General features: G+C 47.7%; 2 protein-coding genes across 3 annotated transcripts; both read left to right on the top strand.

Moving 5' to 3' along the window:
• The first annotated feature begins 10,416 nt into the window (after window positions 1-10,416).
• Window positions 10,417-18,191, top strand: SPP2 (secreted phosphoprotein 2). 2 transcript variants are annotated; one of them, XM_027857462.1, is made up of 8 exons: window positions 10,421-10,612; window positions 10,713-10,837; window positions 12,210-12,332; window positions 12,804-12,914; window positions 14,113-14,164; window positions 15,081-15,131; window positions 15,428-15,507; window positions 18,032-18,191. In XM_027857462.1, exons 1-7 carry the CDS (start codon window positions 10,561-10,563, stop codon window positions 15,505-15,507), a joined length of 594 nt encoding a protein of 197 aa, XP_027713263.1. In that variant the 5' UTR covers window positions 10,421-10,560; the 3' UTR covers window positions 18,032-18,191. The 2 variants fall into 2 exon arrangements, with proteins under 2 accessions (XP_027713264.1, XP_027713263.1); XM_027857463.1 differs by lacking the exon at window positions 15,081-15,131 and having other exon boundaries at window positions 10,417-10,612.
• An 8,142-nt stretch (window positions 18,192-26,333) lies between these two features.
• LOC114039589 (leucine-rich repeat-containing protein 15-like) lies at window positions 26,334-27,425 on the top strand. Its single transcript, XM_027857414.1, has one exon. It carries the CDS (start codon window positions 26,334-26,336, stop codon window positions 27,423-27,425), a length of 1,092 nt encoding a protein of 363 aa, XP_027713215.1.
• Window positions 27,426-27,659: the final 234 nt, after the last annotated feature.

The following is a 27,659-nucleotide window of genomic DNA, read 5'->3' as shown; positions in this document are numbered from 1 at the left end:
GTGGGCTGAAAGCCTTCAACTCCTCCTGCTGAGAACATGGCTTGATCACAAGACTCAGCTTCCCCCAGCAATCCAGACAAAGGAATCCATCTCTACCTAGACCGCTGTGGTTGGTTTTCTCCTTCATGAGCTAGGATACTAAACTCTAATGGAGAAGTGCAGGAGTGTAGACTTGATGCTTTGGGGTTGGAATTCACCTAGATTAGATTCTGTTCACACTCTAAACAGAAGTAAGGTCTCCTAGTTGGGTGGGGTCCCACCTAAGATCGAGGCTCATGTTCCCGGAGGATTTGGGCGATCACATCTATCATCAACATCCTTCAGAGACTGAATGACTTGCAAGGGCTGGTCCCTGAATGAGGAAATAGAATAAACTTTAATCCTAATTTAATAATTAGTTATTAATATAATAGGAAATAATAATTTCTCTTACCTCATATCTTTGCCAGGTGAGAAAACCTCTATTGAATCAATCTGTTAAGGGCATTGAACCAAGTGCAAATAAACTTAGATAATCAAAGTTTGGAAGGAAAAGTTCAAACCATTGGATAAACGAAATTATGCTACACAGGAAGTGTACCACGATTGACTGAAGAGAGTTATGTCCAGTGAATTTTGGATCAAAGCGCAAGCCAATTCAGAACCTAGAATTTCAGTGCCTGACCAGATTCATGGAAGAAGCCATGCCAGCCAAGAATTTGACAGGGAATTGCTTGGGGCTGGGAGGGGAGAAAAGAAGAGAATCTGCCTCCTTCCCTCCTTGATCAAAAGAAGACAAAACACACTTCAAAATATCCAGAATTCGAATAGGTATCCTAGCAATGTCTCTGGAACAGCTGTTACAGGTAGCCATGCATGCATCAGGAAGCAAGGAAAATTAGAGAGAGAAAAGGCAGCCGGAGGACTCTGCAAAGAGATTAAGAGAAAGTTACACTGTGACTAAGGAAAATCCATGACAACTCCACAAAGGAAAATAAAGGAGTTCCAATAATCAAGAGCTGTGAGTTTACCCCTTGGCCACAGAAGTTCTCTAAGCTTGAGCCCACTTTCCTCAGGGATACTTTTGAAAGTATGTGCTTTGAGAAGTGTGTCACAGATTATAGGTGAAGTAAATGCCTTTAACTAAAGCTAATTGAGTCTTTACTAATTAATAGCAAGTGATAATCAATGAAGGAAGCACACTAGTGGAGGTTCATGAACTATAGTACAAGAGAAGCAAGCCCAGGTCCCTGCTCAGAGTCTCCTAGAACCCTGAGGGAAGGCGTCGCAGTTGCCCTTTGGAGACCCATATTAACGGTCAGAATAGCAGTTTGGGATAGAAGAACATTGCTACACAGAAAAGAAAATTTCCTGTATTACATAAAGGAGGCAAAAATAGAGGTTGCTAGAATCCATGGGACATAATCATAAAGAAACCATAAATTTAAATCACCTGGAAATGTAATCAACAAAATCTATAGTTTCTGGGATTTGGAGAGGATTTTATGAGCAACTCAGATGAACCATTTCACAAATCAAAAAGCTTGGAGACAGCTAAGTGGCACACTGGATAGAGCACCAGCCCTGAAGTCAGGAGGACTGGAGTTCAAATCCAGCCTCAGACCAAACACTTGACATTTACTAGCTTAGTGACCCTGGGCAAGTCATTTAACCCCAATTGCCTAAAATAATAAAAAAACAAATCAAAAAGCTCCAAGTGAAATCACATTAGACTTTTTGCCAAGACTGAGAAATAAAAAGAGAAGCTAGGATGTGACTTTCTGAAAAGTAATAGAAATAGTCACCACAAAATACAAGCAGATACTATCAAGAGAAAATACAGGATACGTACACACACACATATACACACTTATATACACAATAGATGTGTATTATATCTAGGAGCATATTCAAATATTGTTCACATATATATGTTTGAAATGTATCATTTCCTAGAGGGAAAAAGCAATACTAATACCCTTGGGCAGGATTTTGACATGTAAACTAATGGCAAATTGATTGCTGGCAAGTTAAACTGACATTAAAGGGAGGAATAAGCAGGTGGTGACTCACAGAGGCTGTCATGGTGCAGGCATCCTTTCATGCTTGGTTCAGCCTCGTGACTTCCTGAGCACCTTCCCCATCTCCATCACGTCACCTTCTCACACTGTCAGGGTCTTTGCCTCTGTGGTTTCCTCCTCAGATGGCTGAGTTCATTGCCAGAACTTTCATTTGAGGTTCCAATGGCAGCCATCCTCCATCTGGCTCAACCCATGATTTCCTGAGCTATTTCCCAACCTCTCTCCTTTCCCTAGTTCCTTTCCCACCACTACTTTTTCGTTCTTTTATGGGCTGTCTTCCTCCTTTAGAATGTAAGACCCTTACAGGCAGGGACTATCTTTTTTTCCCCTTGTTTCTATGCCCCCAGACCTGAGACCAGTGCCTAGGATATGGTAGGTGCTTAATAAAGTTTTATCTATTTATAATATATCTTTGAAGTTCCACTTATAAGAGAGAGTTTGAATGAACATTAGCTAGGAATAATGGGAAATCCCAGAAGTTGACAACCAAAGGGGGGAGGGGCACCAAGGAATAAAGGAATAGAATAATTCACAAATCAGTCAGTCAATAAATATTTATTGAACACCTACTATGGGCTAAGTGCTGGGAATACAAAGGAAAATGAAAGACAACCCCAGCTCTCAGGGAACTCACAGTCTAATGGGAGAGACAACGTGCAAGTTCCTATGTACAAACAAGGTATTTATAAGATAAATTGGAAATAATCAACAGAGGGAAAACGTCAGAATTAATGGAGATCATGAAGCCTTCTTGTGAAGGTGGGATTTTAGATCAAGCAATCAATCAACATTTATTACCTATTATGTGCCAGCAAGATCCACCAGCAGTCTATTACAATAGTCCAGGCATGAGGTGATGAGGATCTGGACCAGGGTGGGGACAGTATCAGAAGAGAAAAGAGGATGTATGTAAGAGATGTTATAAAAAATGAAACCAATAGGCCTCGGCAACAGATTGGATGAAGAGAGGATGAGAGGGAGTGAGGAGTTGGGAATGCCATCTAGATTGTGAGTGTGGGGTACTGGGAGGATAGTAGTACCCTTGACAATAATAGGAAGTCCAGAAGTGGGGGGAGGAGTTTGGAGGAAAAATAATGAGTTCAGTTGTGGATTGTTGAATTGAAGATGTCTACAAGACAGTCATCTTGAGATGTTCACTAGGCAGTTGGAGATCTGATATTAGAGGTCAGCAAAGAGGATAGGGCTGGATAAGTTGATTTAAGAATCATCAGGATGAAAATGATAGTGGAATTTATGGGAGCTAATGAGATCACCCAGGCAGTGGGATACAAAGAGGAGAGGAGAAGACAGGAGAGGACAGGAGAAGGGAAGAGGGGACAGGAGAGGAGAGGGAAAGAGAGGAAAGGAGAGGACAGGGGAGGACAGGAGAGGGAAAGAGGAGACAGGAAAGGAGAGAAGAGGGAAGGAGAGGAGAGGACAGGACAGGAGAGGGGAAGTGGGGACAGGAGAGAAGAGGAAAGGAGAGAGAAGGAGAGGAGAGGACAGGAGAGGGGAAGAGGGGACAGGAAAAGAGAAAAGAGGGAAGGAGAGGAGAGAAGAGAGGAGAGGGTCCAGGACCCAGAGGGACATCTACTGTTAGAGGGCGTGACCTGTAAGAGAGGGAAGAAGATAGGAAGAACAAGAGAGTTCATTCAGAGACTAGCACTGGGTTGAGATAAGCAGAACAAGAGGTACCATATTCATACTGATAAGAACAAGTAATGTAACAATGGCAACACGCATTTATGTAGCACCTTGAGGGTTACAGAGCACCTTACATGCACTATGTATCATTTGCTCCTCAGAACAACTATGAGGTAAATGTTTTTATTATCCCCATTTTTCAGTTGAGGAAACTGAGGTTGAGAGGATAATTGACTTTCCCATCATCACACAATGAGTTTGTGCCAGAGGCAGAGCTTGAACTCGGGTCACTGTGAATCAAAGTTCAGTGATCTATCCACTGTGCCACAGGCTGTAATGGAGGGAAAACCAAACTTACCAATTATAATGCAGGTAGGATTGTATGTATATCCCCAGTACATGTCCCGGTGCATATCAGGTGCTTAACGTATACTTTGATTGAATAATAAGTATTATTGAAAGTAAATGGATCAAACTCAAAATTTAGCAATATGATGCCTACAGGAAACATAGCTAAGACAGAGGGATATATGCAGATTTAAAATGAAGACTAGGACAGAGCTTATCACCCTGCAGATGAATTCAAAGAAATATTATCATGACTGAAAAAAGCAGAAGAAAAATGAGTTATCATCGAGAGACACAAACAAGTAAACCATATTACCACAACTTAAAGGCATCATGGAAGACTCCATCAACATTACATATGTATTAAGTAATCTGCAGCTTCATTGCCACGTTATTATAATGGCATAACAAGTAAATACTTAAAAGAAAGACTGAGTAGAATGCAAAAAGACCAGTCCGGTAAGGCACTAAAAGGAAGAGGCTTTAATGGTGTTCTTTTGAAAGCTGAAGAATTTAAACAAAAGATAAACCAAAAGGAAGTTATAGAGTCTAAGAAAATGTTGAAAAAACTGGATTTGTTAGAATTTTAGAGAAAATGAAAGACAATTGTGACAGGTATGCTGCTTTGCACTCAGTCCTTTCACAAAAATTTTCATGCTTTAGGAAGCTTGGTAAATTATTTCTGAAATAATATCAGATTAGCTAAAATGTTAGAAGGGGAAAGCAACAAATGTTGGAGGGGATGTTGAAAAATTGGGACACTAATTCACTATTGGTGGAATTGTGAACTGATCCAACCATTTTGGAGAGCAATCTGGAATTATGCCCAAAGAGTTATTAACCTATCTATATTCTTTGATCCAGCAATACCACTACTAGGTCTATCCTAGGGGAAAAGGAAAAGAACCTTTATGTTCTAAAATATTTGTAGCAGCTCTCTTTGTGGTGGCAAAGAACTGGAAATTACAGGAATGCCCATCAATTGGGGAATGGCTGAACAAGTTGTGGTATATGATAGTGATGGAATACTGCTGTGCTATTAGAAATGATGGGCAGGATGATCTTAAAAAAACATGGAGAGACTTGCAGAAAATGATAAAGAGTGAAATGAGGAGAACCGAGAGGACATCTGTATCCAGATAAATAACTGAAAAGTAGAAGTATGTATAGAATGATTCTACATATGTATGTATGTGTGTGTGTGTGTGTGTGTGTGTGTATATATATATATATACACATACGTACATACATAACACAAATTTATGTCTAATAGTAGCCATGTCTAGGGTCGGGGGTGGGGAGAAAAGAAAAAAAGGGGTGGCGGAAGAAAGTTCCATGATAACTTTATTATATATTTAAAAGGAATAGCAAGTTGTACATAACAGATTTGCAGTTTCATATGCAATCATCTTTTTTCTATTCTACTATGTCATGGAAATGCTCATTTTATATCTTAAGTTCAGAAAGGAACAAATAAAATTTAAAAAAAAAGAAACGAGTGCAAAAATCTTAAATACATCCTTATCTCTCATAATTCAATGAAAGTGGTAATCACTAAATGAAATAACAATGTAGTGGAAGGTTGATGAGGAGACCACTGATCCATTAAGTCATTACCTTTCTGCTTCCTGGGGTTGTTTAGAGGAAGGAGAGCCTGCTTCTAGCTCAAGGACCCGGGAATCCTTTGTAGTGAGGTGATACCTGAATGAAGCTTTCAATGATGGCTCTGACTTTAATCGATATAAAAAGGCATGGGAAACGAGAAAAAATTAGCAAGGGCATGGTAGCAAGAAAGTGTGGAGTGTGGATCAGTGACTGGTTTGGGTTTGCTGGAACACCAAATATAATTGGGGGTACTTTACTGAGTATGCCAGATGAAAAATTTTCCTGTTCTTAGTTTATAGGATTTAAGCTGGAAAGGCCTTAGAGATCGTGTGGTTCAATCCTCTCATTTTACAGATGAGGAAATTGAGATCTAGAGAGGTGAAGTGACCTGCCCAAGGTCACAGAACTGGTACCTAGTAACACTGAAACGTGAGAGAGAGTTATCCTACTTTCTGACCTTAAGTACGATCCTTCCTCATTCAACTCCTTAGCAGCCTGGCAGGGATCCTGGCATTACTACTCATTGCTCCCAACATCCCCTATAAGAAGCAAGAATCTGGAGTCTGGAAATCAAAGGGAGCCTCAAGACTACAGCAAACTCCTTTTTCCTCATCACTAAAAGCCTTGAAAACCTTCCTCGAGCCAACCACAACTTTCTCATTGTCTAAAGAACAACACAAAAGTGTTCCAGGCAGCCAACATCTTGGTAATCATGAGGAACTGGAAGTCTACACCTGAATTCTCATCCAGTCCTTTCACTAACTAGCTGGGTGACCCTGGGGAAAATGCTTCCCCTCTCTGGGAAAAGTGCAATGGTTTGAGGAGTTAGCTCAGCTCCTTTCTAGCTTTGGGATCCCATGGGCAGAAGAGGCATAAAGAAAGAGAATGGGGCCAAACCCCAACTAGCAGCCCCTTCTGGCAAAGCACTGCCAGGGGTGGGAGAGGGGGTTTCTTTTTACTTTGTAACTAATTCTCTTTAGTACTTCTTCTTCCATCAGGCACCAGAGACAGAGCAATGGACTAGACTCTTGGGAGCCAGCTAAGTCAGCTCTGGAGAGATTCCGGCATGATGAACAGACAATAAGAGAATGTGATTTACATCTTAACTGAAAATATGTTTTTTAAGGGAGAAGCAGAACAGGGTAAATGATCTCACACGAAAGAGGCAAGAAAAATCTTTTACAGTGGAGAGGAAGAGGGGGAGGTGTGCGGGAATGAGGGAATCTTACTCTCACCCGATTTGGCTTAAGGACGGAATAACATACACACTCAACTGGGCATGGAAATGTCTTACCCTACAGGAAAATGGGGGGAAAGGGGATAAGAGGGGGCATGATAGAAGGGAGGGCAGATTGGGGGAGGGGTAATCAGAAGCAAACACTTCTGAGGAGGGACAGGGTCAAAAGAGAAAATAGAATAAACAAGGAGTGGGATAGGATGGAGGGAAATAGAGTTAGTCTTTCACAAACAACTATTGTGGAGGTGTTTTGCATGACTACGCATGTATAACCTATACGGAATTGCTTGCCTTCTCAATGAGGTTGGGTAGAGAGAGAGGAAGGGAGAGAATTTGGAACTCAAAGTTTAAAAACAAATGTTTTTACATGCAACTAAGAAATAAGATAAACAGGCAATGGGATATAGAAATCTATCCTACCCTATAGGAAAATAGAAGGGGAAAGGGATAGGATGGAGGGGGTGATAGAAGGGAGGGCAGATTGGGGGAAGGGGTTTTCAGAATGCACGCTGTCTTGGGGTGGGGGAAGGGAAGAGATGGGGAGAAACGTTGGAATTGAAAATCTTGTGGAAGTGAATGCTGAAAACTAAAAATTAATTAATCAATTTTTAAAAGAGAAAATATACTTTTTAATTATCCAAATTTCAATCGCAAAAAGAAATCACCATTTTTGCACAAGGAAGGCTTGATTCCTGGGAATGACGGTGGTCTGCAAATTCTTCTCTTCAATCCTTTCATTTTCTCTGCTCCTAAACAGTGCATCTCTACTTGTTGTGGAGATGAAAGCAAGCACAAAAAATTCCCTGGAATTTCAGGAGTCTGGGTCGGCTGTTGAGGGAGCCAGCTCGTGGCTCAGAGATCGGCATAGAATCAATTCATTTTTAATGTTCTTGGCATGTGTGAATGGCATATACAGTGCTCCTGCACCTGACTGTAACCACACTGCTTACTACTTCACATGGAGCTCTTTCTCTGAATGTGTGTGTATGCACATGTATAAACACACACATATAATATATATGTATATTTGACAGATATTTATTGAGTTTTGTCTATGTTCAAGGCACTGCGTGGATGTACTAAGATGAATAATATTTGAAGTTTCTTTGGAGCTCATGATCTAGGAGAAGAGGGAGCAGTGTCCGCGCATGACATCGGCACCTTCTTAGGTCCCTGTCAGTTGTGTGACGCGGGTGCCGCCCTTCCTACTCCTCCATGAAGACAGCAGGTCGCTGTCTTCATTGCTCGGGGAAGGAGTGTAATACCCACATTCACCACCAAGTGGCACCCTGCCTGCACCACAGCCTTGTCACTCACTCTCCTGGAAGCCACAGGCAGGACATGGCCCTTCTCCGAAAGGTTGCAGCTTCCTAGCTGGCACCCCAAAAGTGATTGCCCAGAAAACAGAGTCTGATTTTCCACGGTGATGCCCACACGATGGTGAGAGTGCTCCAGTGACTTGAATTTAGCCCAGCGCTGACTGGGTTTGAAGATAATCTAGGACATGCAAAGAATGTTGTTCGAATATTAAAATGTAACATTTTCCCTCATTTCAAAGCTCAGACCCCCCCCCCACTCCATCCTTGGCTTCTCCTCTCTCAATCCACTTCCCACTGAATTCATAAATTCAAAGATGTGGAATGCGGTGGCTAAACGGTTTGTTTTACATAGAATAAAATGGAAAAAGCTACCCTAAGTACTCTTCTGTGGAGACACTTGCCTCTGATAACTTCCTAGCCCTCCTCTGTGATTCCTCACAGATCTTTAGAGTGGAGCTTGACTATACAGACTCAGTCCACAGAAAGGGATGGCTGAAAGTTGGGTGTACTCATCTCCACATCATGGACTAAAACAGAAAGTCAAGGAAGATGGTGGACCTTCTGCACTCCCATCCCTAGGTTCCTGCCCACCTGTACCTGGGACCCATCCTGGCCATTGGACTTAGCTTACTTCAGGCTATGGCTCATGGTGGGCTTTGGGAGTTCATGGAGAGAGAAATCATTTCTAGCTTGGGGGATTAGAAAACTTCATGAGGCCATAGTATTCAGGGAGATCACTCTGGGAGATCTGACCTGTTGAGAAACAGTATGGGTAATGATCTTCTGATGGAAGGGAGGCGAGAACCTTCTAAGGCTCCATCCTCCTTCCCATTAAGCCCTTCCCAAGTCTTCAGGATCATTTGGCAACAATGTCCTGGAAATAAAGGACTCCCAGTATCTCCCCCAGGAACCCCACCCTCTCTCTCTCTTTCTTTTCCATATACATACCTTCAAAAATGACTGAAACAAAATGAGTAGATCACAGAACTAACTCGAGAACCCATGGACTACTTTGGTGAAATTATCACTCGGTGAAAACACATAAATCCAGAACCATTCAAAGTTCATATCAACATTAGCTCAGATGCATGTGTTCAACATGGAGAGCCATGAGACCATGAATTCTATGAGTTCTCACATACAAGCACGAAAAGAAGAAAGGAGAAAGGAGAGGAAATGTAGTGATGCCTTTGCAAGATGGGGAAGTGAACCACAGGATCTGAGAACCAACCCCAGAAAAACCCCCCATAGAAGACATTCAGCACTCAAGGCCTCTGAGAATGGAATCAGGCAGAGGCCTCAGTACCAGCCAGCAGGGGAGAGAACAGGAAGAAGGCTATGGGACATTCTTAACAGAAAAGAAAGAAATTGGAATAATTTGGCTGCCTGGACAGAGGCTCCCAGGAAAGAAGAAAAGAGGGAGAGACCTATCTTCACATACCACATGGGAGGCCCATGTTCCATTCTCAGACAGTGCCTTTGAGGCAGTTTGGTGCAGAGCCTAGAACCTAGGCTTAGAGTGAGGAAGACCAGGGTTCAGCTGCCACCTCAGACATTTACTAGCAGCTGCCCTGGGCAAGTCTTCCTGTGCCTAGGGATGTGCTTCTTTGTACTTTTCTAGGCTGGTCCTCATGTAACAGATATTGAGTCAATTGTCAGACCCAGAACCCATTGGGGGTCTGCCAGGGCCAGTCAGAGAGTCCTCCCTTCGATCGTAGGCTGCAAGAACCCACACCATGAGGAAAGGTCCCAGGAGGACTTCAGTGGAAACATTCTCTCAGTGACCACTTCCCCACCTGCCAAAGTACTGACCTACATCAAACGTCATATGGGAAAGGAGTCTGGTACCATGAGAAAAGCCCTGGAGTCAGAAGCCCTGGGTTCAAATTCTGCCTCCAACACTAACTTCTTGTGTGACGTTGAGTGAGCAACTGCTCTCTGGGCCTCCACTTCCTCAGGTATCAGACTGGATGGTCTGTCTCCTTCCAGTTCTCAATCTGAGATCCTAGGAGCATCTTAACAATCTGCTGTTGTCCTTGATTCCTAATGTTAGGTCAGGGAGCTGCTGAATTCTTCCTTTGAGGTCCAAACTCCAAAGGCCACTCCATACTGTAACATTTTCATGGAGAAAGATTTGGCAACAAATATTTGTTCCTGGATCAATGATTTCTGTTTGAGCTGAGCTGTTTGCTGAAAAGTGGTGACACGGGCCCTGGTCAAATTCAGAGGTAAGATGACATTGTAAAAACCACTTTCATCTCCAGAAAGATTAAGCCTTGGGAAGCCCAACAAGAAATATCCCCCTTGGTTCTGGGTCTGACTTATATGTCCTGGAAAGAAGGCAGTCATGGAGGTCTTGGTGATAATTACTCTTGTCATGAACATCTGGTCTTCTTCAGGTAGGATGCCTTGAATGGAAGGGGCTGCCTCTTCATTTCTAGCCATCTCAGCTGGTGACTCCCCATCTTCATGAGGGTCTGACATCTTTCCATAATTCAGGTTTCCCTGTGTATGACTATGATCCAGCCATGATGAGGGAAGCTCTCAGGGCGTCGGTTGAAAAAGTGAACTCCCAGTCTCAAAGCCCAAATTGGTTCCGGGCATATAAGAGTTCAGTTAGAAGAGTAAGTAGATTTCTTAATCTACTTTGGGTTGGGTTTTATTTGGGGGGATTTTTTTTCCTACATTCCAATTTCCTTTTTGCCAATTTTGTCAGCTTTAAAAATAATTTTAAAACCAGAACTGCCTCTAATTATGTGTTTGTGTGTGTGTGTGTGTGTGTGTGTATGTGTGTGTACATAAAATTTGGGCCAGCCCTGGGGTTTCCTCAATGTGGAGAGCTCCCAGGGAGGAGCTTCCTCTCTCAGGGCAGGTGGGCACCTTCTCTGAAGCTTAAATGTCAGTGAGTGTCCTGAGCATGCCTGGGGTCACCCAGCCAGCGTGCGTCAGAGGCAGGTCTTCCTGGCTTGGTGACCAGCTCACCATCCACCACGGTAGACGTCTCTAATGGGATGTCCGATCATGTAGAATTGCAGGCCCACTTGCTGTGGTGATGTCTTACTTTCTTTGACACTCACCTTTGCCATTCCAGCCGTTATTTCCCCTTTCTCCTCTTTCCCTACCCCTGAAGGTCATGCCTCCATGACCAGACTGAATCTGGGTGGCTCTAGAGGGCAGCCAGCTCTCAGGCCAATGGGGGAAAATTACATGAAGCAGATCAATAATAAATTGACATGAGGAAGAATTTTCTTACTGTTAAAGGTGTCCAAAAATTAAATTTAAGAAATTAAAGCTTCCTTGAGATAATGAGGCCCCTGTCACTGGAGTTATTCAAACAGAAGCTCAATGAAAGATTGTCTGAGGTGTTGTAGAAGAGATTCACAAAATGGATAGAAGAGTGGACCAAATGACCCAGAAGGTCAGAGCTGGGAGGGGCCATTTAGTCCAGCACCTTCATCATAGAGATAGGACGCTGGGGACAGAAAGGCCAAGTGGTTTGGTCACAGTAAGTTTATAAAGAAAGCTTATAATTAGCGTCAGACCAATTGCTCACCCTGCTGGTAAGGGGAGAAACTCCTTAAAGTTCACGTTGGGCGCAGCAGAGATCAGCCTAGGTGGGGCTGGATAACTCAGGGTGGCCCAAATCACTCTGTAAATGTACAGTTTAACTTTTTCTCTCAAAGGAATTATTGACTAACTATGAAGTTAAAGGATTTCCATAATATGACAACCAGTCAACAGGTGTTAATTAAGGACCTCCTCATCAGGCACTGATGAGGAAACAAAAACAGCGAGATAGAGCCTGGCCTCATGGAGCTTACAGTCTATCTGGGGAGACAACCCATACACATACAAGTAGCAACAAAATAAATACAATGTATCAGAGGGAGGAGGAAATGGAAGCATGTGTGTTCCCAGTCATCTCGGCACAACAGCTCAGCCAGCCAATAGCTAACCCTCATCTCGTTGGCTGCTGCACTGATTCTCTTCCCCAAGGTCAACTTCATGAACGAGAATGACCTGACCATGGACATAGACTTCGGGATCCGAGAAACCGAGTGTAGGAAAGAGTCCGGAAACCCGCCGAGCTCCTGTGACTTCAAAAGGGGCTATTACGTGGTAAGCCAGCTTGTCACCTGGCCTGCTTTGGTCAAACCTGTCCCACCATCAAATGCTGTTGTTCTTTGGGGGCTCGAGAGTTCACCCACAAGAGTCAGGGGGCCCAAACAGCTGAAGGCGAACGCAGTTTGCCTGGAGAAGGGGTTGGAAACTGAAAGACTACGTGGCTAAGGAACAGCAGGTGTCTACACTGGCGTGTCCTGGGTACACCCTTGCCTGGCATGTACTATCATGGTCTGGGTGGGTGACTTACATATCCCCCACACACACACACCAAACCCACATAAAAGGAAGCTAAAAAGTGAGGGAGGAGGCGAGCTGGTGGGGCAGCAAAGGTGGACACAGTTGAACAGTCAGGACTAGAGCCGCGTTAGAAGAGGGCGTGCCAGCTTGGGCACACCCTTCCTCCCCTTCGCCCCTTCCTGGAGAGCATCGTCTTTCTGGAAGTTCTTTTCTGTCCATGTTTGACAGCCAACAGCATCTTGCAGAAGCACCGTAGAGATCTCCGCTGAGCAGGTGCGGAACGTGTGGGTCCGCTGCCTCCGTGCCTTCCCCAGCTCCGATTCCAGTAGCAGTGAAGAGGTGAGCCAGAGCGGTGCGTGCAGCCCTGGCCACCGCGCCTCTTTCAGGATTTGCGCTTCTCCCAGGGGCAGAAAAGTTGTGTAATAAACACACCTGGATAAAGTAACCAGGTGTAGACAGGCCATGGTGGTGTTCCTGACCCACCCTCTGATGGGCATCAGGGCTGGAAATGACATAAAGCTGGTTCCGTGTAAATGCTCGTCGGCCAATTTGACTCTGAAAAGCCAGCGTGGCCAAAACACAACAAGCCACACCCCCTCCCCAAAACCCGGGACTTCACCTTCAGTACACAGGACCCTCTCTCCTCCCAACCCCGTGTTGCTGATGGACATCAGTCTTAACTCCCCCCTCCCCAAAGGTCACTCAGACAAAAGGCCCAATTTCTTTCCCATTCTATTGCTTTTTGCCAGCATTATAACCAATGCCTTTGGCATTCATTGGCATACCTGCACGTGCCCAGGCCGAGCTGGGCAGAGTACTTGCCTCTGATGTCTAGGTAGCTGTACTGCTATGCTCAGATTCCTGTGCCTCTGGCCCCTTCCTGACTCCACAGAATTCCTGGTCAGCACCAGGCTCCGCCTGCAGATTCTCCAAGTAGGGGGCTCCCTCCCCTTCTGGAGGGGCCCGGTTCTCTTTGAGGCAGCTCACGTGAAGGGAGCCTTCACGACAGTGATATCCAGCCTTCACCCTTCCCTCCACTGCCCCTGGTTCTGCCAGGAGAAGGAGCTGCCCCCCTCCTCCCTCAGCATGACTGTGGTTCAGTAAGGATCCCTTCTACTGAGCCCTTTCCCAAGCCTCGGCACGGCCTGGAGGTATGTCCCTAAGTCCTTGAAGGCTGCCCCATAGAGGCTGAGTCTGGTGAGGGCTGTTCACCCCGCACCCAGCTAAGTGTGAGGCGGCTCATCTCAGACAACCAAGTGGGCTGCTGACTTTTAACCTCCATCACTCTGCACAGAACATATGCTAAGCTGTTGAGGTCTGGCTCTTCATTGGTGAGGAGGAACCAACCGGTGAAATCTCTGATCCTCGGGACAAAAATGCTCTATTATAACTTGGCCCAGGGATGTCTGTCAAAGAGCTCAGCCGTAATACCCTGCCTTGCCCCCCAAAAGGCCTCCTGCAGCCTGGGAGAGCCTTGCTGGTTGGGTCTGGTTGCATGTCTATGTGCATCTCTCTCCTCGTTTCTGCCTTTGTCTAGATTTTTGGGGGCAGACTGGGATCATACAACTGGAGAAGCTATTACATGAGAGGTAAGCAGGGATTTGGGGGCCAGGGGTGATGGTCTCGAGATCAGGGTGGTACCTTTCTGACAGGAGACTCCAAAGACACATTTTATTAGCAGTTTGCTCTTCATGTGATTATGAATGTCAGGGTCAGAAGGGAGCTCACAGGCCACGTGCTCTAGTCCACACCGGACCCTCCTCTACATCATCGCCATCATCACTAACCTTTATATAGCACCTGGAGGCTTATATGGCACTTTGCCAACCTATTTCATCCAATTTGATTCTCAGGTGACACAGGTTCTCTTATTATCCCTGTTTTACAGATGGGGAAACTAAGACCAAGAGAGGTTAAGTGACTTGGCAAGGGTCATACAGTGAGTGTCTAATCCCAATGTCCTCAACAGGGGCAGCTAGGTGGTGCCATAGTGCACAGAGTACCAGGTCTAGAATCAGAAGGACTGGTCTTCCTGAGTTCAAATCTGGCCTCGGACACTCACTAGCTGAGTGGCCCTGGGCAAGTCACTTAACCCTGTTTGCCTCAGTTTCCTCTTCTGTAAAACGAGCTGGAGAAGGAAATGGCAAACCACTGCAGTATTTTTACCAAGAAAATCCCAAATGGGGCCACCGAGAGTCGCACACAACTGAAACGACTTAACAACAGTCACCCACTACTCCTGACTCTGCCCTGGAGGGCCAAGCTCTGCATCTGTCCAGGGATTGCCTCACTGGGAACTTCACACGCAGAGGATTTAAAAATTAGTGGATGACCTTCCTGAAGGCAAGGACCTTCACCTTTGCCTTCATAGCCTCAGTTCCTAGCCCAGTGCCCAAACCTCGTAAGGCCTTTACAAGGATCTGTATCATGCCCACCATGTCGATGGGCACATCTCTGAGAAGTCTGAGTAGCTTTGGGCCAATTATGACAGTCCCTATTTTGCAGATGTAGACAGCGATGAATCCCGGAGTGAGCTGCTTTATCAGAGGTCACTGGGTGAGTTATCACGTGCTCTGCCATATGACAAACATACATGACCATTCTTCTGATGGGCCAGAACTCACAGTTTTAATCAAGGTCACAGAAATCACAGCTATGAAACAATAAAACTTTAAAAAAAACTAGACCAGAGCGCTCCTCCTTATGAGCTCCACTCCTTCCAAAGCTGTCCCCTTGCAAGACATGTTGCGCGTACTCCAAGTGCGTGGCCATCACTCGAAGCAAGGCTGGAATTCCTCATGCTTAAAACCTGGGAGTAAGCAGGACTTAAGTGTCTCTACTCTCTTTTAAAGGCATCAGGGATGTGGAGGTGTTTCCTCCCCGAAGCGGAAGACGCCAGAATGATTGGAATCGGTACAGTGTCTTTGAATAGGTAAGTGAACTCAATGGAATGTCTTGGGCTTTAGTCTCCAGCCGTAGCATGGCGGAAATAACAAATGTCACAGACTTTTAGGATTGATTTGATTTTTATAACCCTAGAGGCTGGGGAAGAGGCTGCATATTCCAACCACTCATTCCTCTACATGCCCCTACCCAACCATCACCCCAGTTGGGCAAAACCAGTGAGGTCAGGCAGAGGCTGGATGGAAGATGGGTCCCAAAACCAGCTTTTCCTGATAATGACACCTTCTAGTTACCCACATGTTTCATGCTGACTGGATGCTCCCTACTTCTCTGCAGCCTTTGCCTGTCAATCACCCTCTTCTCCATGATACTCTCTTCTCTCCAGGTTCTCCTTCTACTTCTCTGACCATCCTTCCTCAGGCTCCTGTGCTGTGCCCCCTAACGTAGGTGTCTGCCCGGCTCTGTCCTGGGCCCTCTTCTTCCTCTTCCCTAATTCATTTGGTGATCTCTCAGCTCCCATGGAGTCAATGACCATCTCTATGCTGAGGGTTCTCAGATGGACTAATCCAGGCTTAACTTCTTTCCCAACTTCCCGACGCATCTCCAGCTGCCTATTAGAAAGCTCTAGCTGGCTGTCCCATACACACCTTAAACTCCACGTGCCCCAAACCGAATTCAGTCTCTTTCCCCAAACCCTCCCCTTTTCCAAGCTTCCCTGTTACTGTTGAAGTCACTACCATGCTCTCAGTCATCACCCAGCCTTGCAAACTAGGGGTCATCCTCACTATTTCTCACCCCATGCCCTTCATATCCAGTCTGTTGCTAAGGTCTGTTGATTTTCCCTTTGTAACATCTCTCATGTGCTCCCCCTTCTCTTTGACCCTAGGAGAGGTCATCATCATCATCATCTCACACTCAGACTATTGTGGTAGTCTGGTGGATGGAGTCCCTGCCTTAAGTCTCTGCCCACTCCACTCTGTGTTCCACTCAGCTGCCACAACAATCTTCCTAAACTGCTGGTCTGGCCATCATGACCTGCCCCCTCCCACCTTTCCAGTCTTCATACACCTTACTCCCCAGCACATACTCCTCTATCTGGTGTCACTAACCCCGGGCTGTTCACACACAAACTGCCATCTCCTGACTCCAGGCGTCTTCTCTGGCTCCGCCCCCACACTCCGCCTGCTCTCTGCCTCCCAGCTTCCCTGCTGCCTTCAAGTCCCAGCTAAAATCCCATCTTCTACAAGAAGCCTTCCAATCCTCTCTGATTCTGGTGCCTTCCCCCTCTTCATTATTTCCCATTTATCCTGTCTAGAGTTTGTTTGTATTTATTTGTTTACTTGTGTCTAACCCCCGCCCCCCCCCACATTGAGGGCAGGGACTGGCTTTTTTTTTTTATCCCCAGCACTTAGCACAGTGCCTGGATAAATGCTTACTGATTGATTGGTCGCATATATAGATAGATTCATGTGTATATACATATATACACACACATACATATACACATATATAATACATACATATATATACAATAAGTGTGTATATATGTATCATAGTGACCAATTAATCAGTAAGCACATATATACATACATATGTGTGTGTGCATGTATGTAAAATCCCACTTGATCTTCACAATAACTGCACTCTAGAAAAAAGAGCCCTGGCTTTGAAGTTGAAGGAGCTAGATTTGAGTTTCATCTCTGTAACTTACTACCTAAGTCACCTTGGACAAGTAATGTTTGACCTTACTGGACCCCAGTTCCCTCATCTATAAAATGAGGAGGGATGGGATAGATGATCTCCAAGGTCCTGCTTAGCTTTGAATCCTGTGGATTCTGTGAGATGAACATAGCCCCCTTTTCCAGATGAGGAAACTGAGCTTCAAAGAGCTTAAGTAGTCTGCTCAGTAATCCATAATTAGTAAAAAGGGGAACAAGAATTAAAATCTGGGACATACTGGTCCTCCCCCAGTGTGCTCCCTCTCCCCCATCTGTGTGTTTCTACAAATACATATGTGGGCATGTATGTATATGCAATAGACACATCAATATACAGTAACTGTAATATGCTGAAGATATAAATAGATTATGTAAATATAAATAACTATATCATACACACACAGCGTACAAGAAAGGACTTGGAATCTGTGACTCCTCACCTTCCATCCCACGCTCTAGATTCCCTATCTCCATGCAGACATACTACCAACATAGACAGAAGCACGTGGATCCCACTCAGCACATCCCCAGGGGTATAGCCAAAGTGGTGCCGGGCCCAGGAATCTTTTTAACAGCATCCCCCAGACTATTGAGCCTGATCCAAATAGTTAGCAAACATCTACCATGGGCCAGGTCATGCAGAACCAGCTGGGCCTCCTGGGCCTGTCTGCTGTGGACCTCTGAGGGGTGGATTCCAACACGCGGCCCCCCTGCCCCACCGAGGGGACGTGCAGACACGAATCAATCAATCGATGAGTGAATGAATTCTAAGACAAGCCCCGCCCCTGCCCCCAGCACTTCACCTGCCTCTTTCTTCTCTGTCTCTATTAACAGTGAAGTGGCAGCAGAAGGACCAAGTGCCCAGGAGGATGAAGGCAGCACAAAGCAGTCCCCCCTGGGGTTCGGTATTGTGGCCTATGTTCTTGTGGTTTTTATCATCTCCCCTCCACAATAAACCTTCCTCCTCCATTGTTTCTGCATTCTTTAAAGAAAATGGCCTTTCCATGGTATGTAATACGCTTAAGATACATGAAGCTTGAAATTCACTAGAATTACTGGAGTGGCATTCGAGGCTCCATGGAAGGAATGTCTGTGGCTAGATCAGGGACCCTTCTATGAGCTTCCTGACTAAGTGCTCTGCAACCTTGACTCCAAGACTTACAGTGAGAGGGGTGTTAGGGAAGTAAAGGAAAGGAGTACAAGCCCTCCCACCTCTGAGGCAGCCTCACTCTCTGTGTGTGACCATGAGGAGCCTTTGAGAGGTTTCACTGTGTGGTAATCATCAGTCAACAAACATTTATTAAGCACCTACTATGTGCCAGGCACTGCACTAAGTGCTGGGGTTACAAGAAAAGGTTTTAAATAAATAGATGACCAAATAAATAGATTAATGGCTGGATAGACAGACAGACAGACAGACAGATAGATAGATAGGACGGCTGACTTGATAGACAGACAGATGGATGGGTGGATGGATAGATAGACAGATAGGCAGACGGTGCTCCATGTGACCCTCTCAGCACCCGGTCATTGGACCCCCTTGGCCCAAGGGCCTGACGTGTGGTGATCAGCGGACTTGTGTGCCCGTGTGAGCTCCTGCCCCGCAGGCTTGTGTGTGATGGGGCCTGTGTGCCTCTGGCTTTGAGCCCCCGACGCCCTCCTTCCCTCCAGGCCCCGCCTGGCCCTGACCGATGGGCGGTCACCCTGCTGGTCTGTGTGTAGTAGGTACCTTCACGGCCCCCAGAGGAGAAGGACTTTCAGAGGCAGGTGAGATGCATTCTCCTAAGTGTCCGAGCCTCTCACCTCTGCCTTGACTCCCTCCCATTCTAGGGGAAAAGGAGCCTCCCTGAGCCCAGAAACACTGGGCTAAAAAGGCTGAGCCAAGGCCTCAAGCACCTGAGCTGGTCTGAGTCAGGGATTCGGAGTCACAGGGCCTGGGTTCAAGTCCTGACTCAGCAGCTTCCACATCTGGGACACAAGAGAGTTGGATTCGAGGATTCCTCAGTTCCCTTCCAGGACCAGACCCTCTGAGTCTAGGAGCAAAAGCCAGCTCTCCCTCCGCCCAAGCCTTATTCCTTCTATCCTAGCCTCAATTCCTGCCCCTTTCCCTCTCCCCCTGGACGAAGTAGCATGGAGACAGCAGGGTGCAATGGAAGGGGCGTGGAATTTGGAATCCAAAGACCTGAATTCAAATCCCAGCTCTGCTGATTACTGCCCAAGTGGCCTTAGGTAAGTCACTTCCCTTTATGCAACCTTAAAATGGGGAGGTTGGCCTCAGTGACCCTGGGGTGCCTTCTGGCTCCAAATCTAGCTAGGCTCCATGGCCCTTTCCCCTCCTCCTCTGTTTTTTCTCTGTAGGATGGGAGTGATCAGCCTCTCACAGCCTCCTCCCAGGCTGAAAACCTCAACAGGCTAGAAATGAGCTCCCAGCCCACACAACCTTTCCGTCCCTTGTCTCCTGGCTCCATCTAGTGGTGAATGCTAAGCCCAGCAGGCCTCTCCCAGGTCCTTCCCACCCGCTGTCCTCAGCCTGCAGGTGCCAACCAGTGCAAAGGCATGGAGAGGGTAAACGGAACGTCAGGGCCAAGGAACAGCAAGGGAGCCATGTAGTGAGCTGGGCCGCAGACTTCACAAAGGGCAGCTAAGGAACGCAGTGGACGGATTTCTGGGCCTGGAGGCAGGAAGACCTGAGTTCCAATCCGGCCTCAGACGCTTTCTAGCTGTGTGACCCTGGGCAAGTCACTTTGCCTCCATCCTCCTCAGCTTCCTCATATGTAAAATGGAGCTAATAATGCCACCTCCTTCCCAGGGTAGTAGTGAGGCCCGCACGAGGTGTCAGTAAAGTGCTTCACACACCGTCACTAGCCAGCCAATGTGATCATTTTTCTATTTTCCACAAAACGTCTTTTATTTGTACACTCCCCTTTCTCCAGCCATCACAGATCCTTTTCCCAAAGGTCTGATGCTGTTGAAGGGAGCCAGGAGTGAGGAGGAGGTGAAGCCACTAGAAGAAGGTCAGACCCTGGGACAAGCCCCATCCCTGGGGAGGAGGGGAACTGGATTGGGCCCAGAGAAGGAATGAGTCTGGTTAATTCTTGGGAGGCTCTGGGGCCTTGGTAAGACTTTGCCTCAGTTTTCCCATCAGTCAAAATGGGAAAATGCTTCATACCTCTGGGCATGTCTCAGGAAAGCACTTTGCAAACAACTTTGAAAACAGTTGATCCTCCTAATTATTAAAATCAGGCTGGCTGCTGGCTTTGTACGGGAGCTTCCCTGAAATGCCTTGATTTTCCATCTTCTCTTGTTGGCCATGCCCTAGGGCCAATTGACTGACTGGGAACTTTGCCTGGGATTCTGGCTTAGTCCCTGCCAACGTGTGGCAGAGTGGGAGGCAGCCTCACTCGCTGCTGCCCAACATGCATTTATTAAGCACTTACTGTGTGCAAAGCACTGCACTGGGCACTGCCTGCAAGGCGGCGTCTCTTCTCCCGAGCTAAGAGCTCTGAGCAATCTGCAGCTGTACCACCCATGTACCAGGGCCCTCCCATCAGGGCTCCTCCTTCCTTCCAGGTCAGTCTTCCCAAGGGACACATTTCAAACCCTCCCCTGTAAGATCCTTGAAAGTCGGGACCATTTCACTCTGTATCTTTGTGTCCCAGCCCCGGTGCCGTGTCTGGCACACAGTAGGCGCTTTTAAAATACTCGTCGATTGGCTGAGTTCTCGACTGACGTCAGCACACACGGAATAAAAAAACCTGGGAAGCTTCCCCCACTGCCCAGAATCATTAGGGTAGGAGAGAACTCAGAACATTGTAGTCCAACGTCCTCATTTTAGAAAGAAGGAAACTGAGGCTTCAACAGGGGGCAGGGCTTGCCCAGGATGCCCCCCCCCCGCCAAGGAGCAAAGAGAACACTACCATTCTTTTTACTTTTTTAATAAGTTGTGTTGAACTCTTTTTTTTTTTACATCGTCTAAACTCCCAGGTATCTCTCCCATACCCCCTCTCAGAGAACAAAAAAAAATGTTTTTTAAAAAAGAAAAGAAAAAAGTCACAAAACAAATCAACGCCTGGAAAAAAGGCGACAGCCTCGGGAAGGTTTTAGAGCCACAGGCCTCCCCTTCCCCTCCCACATGTCCTCCTCTCCCCGCTGGTCTTGGGGCTGCGCTCGTCCTGGCTGACTGACTTGGCAATGCTCCTTCTCTATGTTTTGTGGAGAACCTTTTTGTGGTCACAGTGGACCTCATTTTCTTGGCTCTGCTGACCTCCTTTTGCATCCATTCATCTAAGCCTTCCTGGGCTTCTCTAGACCCGTCCCACTCAGCAGTCCTTACAGCACAGATATACTCCACTAGTTCACCCGCCATTCACCAACAGATGGGCATCCACGTTGCGTCCAACTGTTTTCTGCTGCAAACATTTTGGTGTCTATATGCCATCGGTGAGCTCTTCTGACTGTATGTCTAGCATATGGGTCTCTGGGTCAAAGGGGGTAGGACATCTATTCACGGTGGCGGTGATAGTTATTGAGTCATTTTTCAGTCATGTCAGGCTCTCCATGACCCCATTTGGGGTTTTCTCTGCCAAGGTACTGAAGTGGTTTGCCATTTCCTTCTCCAGTTCATTTTACAGATGAGAAAACTGAGGCAAAAGGGTGAAGTGACTTGCCCAGGGTCACACAGCTAGCAAGGGTCTGAGGCCAGCTTTGAACTCAGGTCTTCCTGATTCCAGGCCCAGCGCTGTATCCACTGCACCACCCAGCTACCCCTGGACATTTTGGTCACTAATTCCGGGCTGCTTTTCAAAATGTTTTTACTAATTCAAAGCTCCACCCAAAATGCTTTGGTGTGCCTCTTCCCACAACCCTTTCAATACTGATTATTCCCTCACATAGAAAGCCTGAATTCAAATCTTGCCTCAGACACTCACTTAGCCGTGTGACCCTGGGCAAGTCGATTAACCTCTCAGCCTCAGTTTCCCCATCTCTAAAATGGTGATAATAACAACACTTAACCTCACAGGGTTGTTGTAAGGACCAAATGAAAGAGCACTGCAAGTCTTGAAGTGTTTTACAGCCGCTGGCCATTGTAATTATGGGACAGAGGCTGGTGCCTGTAGCTGCTGCCTTCTTGTACCCAAAGCTCAGCTTCTCAGTCTTCCTAGCTGTACCCAGAGGACAGTGGAGAGGGGCATGGTGGGTGTGAATAGGCAGCAACACATTACTACCGAGGAACTTCAAAGAAGAACATGTATCCAAGCAAGGGCGGTGGTGCTCCTGTACTACCCTGGGACACATGTTACAGGACAGGGACTGACTCCTTACAACAAACGCAGGACCAGCAGGTCTGGATGACTGCACCGCTGGAGGGAGCAACCTTGGATGAGATTGCAGAGCCACAGACAGAGCTGACCACGGCCCATGCATAGTCAGTCTCATGTTCCAGGTGCTGCCCTCCCTGGGATTTGGAGAACCTAAGAGGTCTCATATGTACAAAAGAGGAAACTGAGGTCTGGAGGGACTTGTCCGAGGTCATAGTGGGGGAACTGAGTTCTCTGGTCCTCTTCTCTCCTCAAGCATCCACATTCATCCCTGCTCGCCATCTCATGGATAGTGGTAGTCTGGACTCTGGAGACCCCTCTAGCTGCTGCCTAAGCGCCGGCTGGACCTCGAGGGCTCTGGAGCCAGGATCCAAATGCCCTGCCTTTGTGGATCACTGGTAAAAGGCTGGCTCTGGGAAGGCTGGCTGCAGGTCCAGGAGATCTGTTTTCCTTGCTGCTGATGCTTTGTCAAATGTGCAGCAAAGCTGCGCTCAGGTGGCCCGGCTCAGCGACCCGCCTTGCCGCCTCGGGCTCTCTAAATTATTCAAGCTTTCCCCAGCAATCACTCACCAGTGTCAGACTCTCAGCACCCCTCCCTCAGCCAGCTCCAACCCCAGCTCTTTTTCCCATCTGGGCAGCCTGAGGATAGAAGGGGCCGAGGAGAATTTACCAGGCAGCAGCAAAGGTAAGGACGCTTGGCGATCTCGCTGCCCCTCTCCAATGCATCTATGGCCTGTTACTGCATCTGACGATTGTTCGGGTGTGAGTTGTATCACAGACTAAAGGCTGAGAGGGACCTCTGGGCCACTTAGCCCAGCCCCTTCACCCACACCTGGGGAAACTGAGGCCTACCCGTGGTGGTCCTTATCGTAAGTGGCTGAGGGAGGATTTCAATCCAACTCCTTGGACTCCAAATTCAGCACTCTACCCGCTGCAGGGAGAACTCTCCCAGATGAGACCATAGACGCTGGAAACCAAGTTTGCATTGACCAGGGGTGGAGATGGAGCTTGATGAGGATCTATAATGGGAGCTGACGAGGTCACCGATTAACCAGTCGGCACGCATTTATTAAGCACCTACGATGTGCCAGGTACCACTCTGGGCTGTGGGGACACAAAAAAGGAAACAACCCCTGCTCACGAGGAGTTCACTTTCAAGTGGGGAGACAACAGGAACCAACCTAAAGTATCTACAGGACATACGGACAAAGTAGGTACGAATGCGAGGCAGCTTGGAGTGAGGTACAGGCTGTTAGAGGAATCAGGAAAGGATTCTGGCCAAAGACCGAGTCTGAGCTGCATTTTAAAGAGAAGGGAGGGCATCCCAGGCAGGGGGGACTGCCGGTACAACAGCACGGGGATGAGAGATTGAGTATCTCATGCCAGGAACAGGGAGCAGGCCAGTTTGGCTGGATCCTCGGGTGCAGGACAGGCTGGAAAGAGAGGCTGGGAGCAGAGCTGTCCATTCAACACTGGACAAAGGAGCTCCTCTCCTGTCCTAGCGGCCATCCTAGAGGAGGTAACTGACATGGTCACATCTGAACTTCAGGAAAATCCCTGGTAGTGTGTGTGTGTGTGTGTGTGTGTGTGTGTGCATGTGTGTGCATTTCTGTGTGCATATGTATGCGCATGTGTGCATGTGTGTGTGCGCGCATGCCTGTGTGTGATGCTCTGTGGTGGGGAGAGACTTGAGCCACAGATATCAACAAGGTTATTGCAACAATCTAGGGGAGAGGGGATGAGGTCCTGAACGAAGGTGGTATTTGTGTGTGGAGAGGAATCAGATCCAAGAGATGTTTTGAAGATAAAGACATCAAAATGTGGCAACTGACTGGCTTTGGAGGATGAGAAAGAGCCCAAGCCAGCTCCGACATCACTCCCTCCTCTCCAGCCATCCCTCCCCTTTGACAGAAGTCTCGCCACCCTGGGCCCTGCTCTCCTGATTGGTGACCACCTCTCCCAAACCACTATTTCAGGACAAGCCCCAGCTACGTTTTGCTTCCCTTCTGCCTCCCCCATCATCTCTTCCCCCTCCTCCTCCTCAACAACTCTTCTAGCCCACCCCCAGGCTCCCGAACCACAAACCAAGATCAAATTACCTCTGCCATTGTCCCTGGATAGGTTATATCAATCTATTCCCCTACTGCCCCGCCTGCCATTCTACCTTTCTAGTTTTCTTATGCTTTCTTCACTTTCCCTCACTCTACCATCTGGCTACACCAACCTTCTTGCTGTTCCTCTCACACAACACTCCGTCTCCATGCCTTGCCCTGGCTGTGTCCCATGCCTGGAATATTCTCCATCCTCACTTCCTTCTCCTGGCTTCCTGGCTTTCTCACCTCACATTCCACCTTATTCAGGAGGCCTTTCTCAGCTGCTAATGCCTCCCCGGTTCAGATTACCGTTACATGCTCAGGATACATCTCCAGTGTTCCTGTAATGATGGTGTCATCTCCCCCCATTGGAATGACAGCTCTTCAAAAACAGGGAGTGCCGTGCAACAGGGAGGGTCTGATGGAGATTATAGAGTTTGGGCTTATAGTGGCCCCACTTGGCACTGTGGCGTGACCTCTTCCAGGGGTGTCCAGTAGCATAGGAACCGGAAGGTGGGTAGGAGGCAGAGGAAACCAAGAATTAAGGACTAACAGGTGGTGATAGAAAAGGGGGCCAGGTTTCCAGTTTGCCTCTGACAAGGACAAGGCAAGGCAGGGTGCCAGGCAACCCTCTAAGAATTCAAGTGACTGATTACAAGGATCTGAAAGCCCATCGTGTTTGACCCCAGTGAGCAGAACCAAGGGCAAAGAGACCAAGACTGTGGCTTGATGTCAGGAAAACCCTCCTTCTGGTTAGAACTCCCAAAACTGGAATGGGCTAGAATGCTGGAATGGGAGACAGCAGGGGCGTCCAAGCGGAGGCTGATGGGGGAAAGGGAGAAAGCATTTGTGAGTAGAAGCAGACTGGACTAAGTGGCGTCTAAACTCTATACCATCTCCTAGATGCTGCAATGCCATAATTTTCACACCTTCTGGCTAGCGTTCAAGCCTTCTGGAATCCTAGGTTTGCAGCCACCTCACAAGTTATGGCTTTATTGGCAGCATGTTATCTTGGCTAGCGCTTTGGACTTGGAGTCGGGAAGACCTGGGTTCAAATCCCCACTCAGACACTGACTAGCTGCCTGAACCAGGGCAAACTACTTAAGCCGTGCCTCATCTGTAAAATAAAGGGGTTGGATTCCTCCAACTCTAAATCTATGTTTCTATGCTTTCTAGCTAGAGTTTTCACTTTTTTGCTAAATTTTGACCTTTCTTATTAGATTCCCAGCTTTGCAGCTATAGCTACCTTTCCATTTAGTGGTTTCACTTTCTAACTGATTCCCAGCTTTCTAGCTACATTTAGGGTCTTAGATTCAGAGCTGGAAGAAATTGCAGTGGCCATCTAGTCTGACCCCCTCATTTTATGGATGTGGAAACTGAGGCCCAGAGAGGCCAAGTGATTTTCCAAGGTCACACAGGTTATCCGAGATTCCAATCTAGGTCTTCTGATTGGAAGGCCAGTGTTCTTGCCTCAGGTCCACACTGCCTCCCCGCATCCTGGTGCTGTTTCCCGTTTTCCCACGATGGTTTTGGCTTTTTTAGCTACGTTTTCAGCTCTTCGTCTCACTGCTTAGCTTTCTTGCTAAATTTCTAGCTGCAAATGAATAAATAAACAAATAAGGCTACATTCGTATTAAAATTCACTTGTGTTAACTACCCAAGGACCATGTTTCAGGTACAAGGCGCTCCTCAGAGCCGGCCACCTCATTTCCCCTAGACGGATCCATGGGACCGTGCAGCCAGAGCCTGAAGATGTCCGGGGGCTTCCTCTGCTGGATGTCAGCACTGCTTTCCCTCCTGGAGCCCAGTTTTCATTATCCGTGTCACGGACCCTGCCTCTGCCAGGAGAGGTCCCGGTCAGTGAACTGCTCTGGGGTGAACTTGACCGGCCCGCTCTCCTTTCCCCCAGAAACAGAGCACCTGGACCTGTCTGGGGGTCGCCTGCTCGAAGTTCCAGGCCCCTCCCTAAGGTTCCTGTGGAAATTGCAGGTGTTGCTCCTGGGAGGCAACCACATCAGCTTGGTTGGCGAGGGGGCCTTCGGCGCACTGGAGAGCCTTCGGAACCTGGAGCTGCAGCACAACCAGATCTCTGCGCTTGGGAGTGGCTTCTCCACCGGCCTCGGCGAGCTGCGGGAGCTCAGCCTGGCCTACAACCGGCTGCGGGAGCTCAAGGCCCACAGCTTCCGGCACTTCGAGGAGCTGCAGGAGCTGAGCCTCCAGAACAACGCCATCGCCTCCGTCCAGCCGGGCACGTTCCGGAGCCTGACGCGCTTGAGACGGCTCTACCTCCAGAGCAACCGGCTCCAGCATCTCCAGAATGGCATCTTCTCCATGCTCCAGCACCTGGAGGTCCTGGACCTCGAGGGCAACCAGATTGAGAGCATCGCCCCGGGGGTCTTCACGGCCCTGAAGAGCCTGGCGGTCCTCAACCTGGCCCACAATGCCCTGGGGCACATTCGCTTCAGAACCTTGCTCTCCATCCAGACCCCAAGCACCTACATCACGCTAGCCCACAACCCCTGGGTGTGTGACTGCGACCTGCAGAGGGTCTTTGGCAAGCTGCACAGGGTGCCCTGGCTGATTCTGGATGCCTACAGCAACGTGACCTGCCTGGAGCCCCCTGTCCTGCAGAACCTGCCCCTGGCTCTGGTGGACACTCAGCTATGCACGGCCGAGACGGTCACCGTGCTGGTCATTACCTTCACCGTCTGCATCACCGTGGTTGCTGCCGTCGTCATGGCCGAGAGGAACCGGAAGAAGAGGACAGGCAAACACTGGAGCGAGGACAGCGAGATGGCCTACGAGGCCCCGGAGTGAAAGGAGGCCCTGGCTCCGAGCCTGTGACGGAGCTCGCCTGGCCCATGCTGCTTCCTCGGGGTCTCCAGTGACTTCGGCCAGAAAGTGAGACCACATTAGTGCGCCCCCCTCCCCTAGCTCCCCCACGTCCTTTTACATGCAAAAGCCCAGGTAAACGGATCAGATCTCAGAAAAATGACCGGAGATTAGCCCTGCTGCCGCTTCACTTTGTAGAAGAGCTGGGAGAGACCCTAA

This window comes from Vombatus ursinus, unplaced genomic scaffold (assembly GCF_900497805.2).
Source record: "Vombatus ursinus unplaced genomic scaffold, bare-nosed wombat genome assembly UNPS02012147.1, whole genome shotgun sequence".
Taxonomy (NCBI): domain Eukaryota; kingdom Metazoa; phylum Chordata; class Mammalia; order Diprotodontia; family Vombatidae; genus Vombatus; species Vombatus ursinus.
The sequence above is the reverse complement of the archived record's forward strand: the minus strand, read 5'-3'. Positions and strand labels throughout refer to the sequence as shown.

Bases quoted from the DNA above. Each gene is read 5' to 3' on its own strand.
- SPP2 (XM_027857462.1), top strand. From the start codon at position 10,561: ATGGAGGTCTTGGTGATAATTACTCTTGTCATGAACATCTGGTCTTCT. The intron at 10,838-12,209 runs GTAAGTAGATTT...CTCTTCCCCAAG, and splicing joins ATAAGAGTTCAGTTAGAAGA to GTCAACTTCATGAACGAGAA. The intron at 12,333-12,803 runs GTAAGCCAGCTT...CATGTTTGACAG, and splicing joins TCAAAAGGGGCTATTACGTG to CCAACAGCATCTTGCAGAAG.
- LOC114039589 (XM_027857414.1), top strand. From the start codon at position 26,334: ATGGGACCGTGCAGCCAGAGCCTGAAGATGTCCGGGGGCTTCCTCTGC.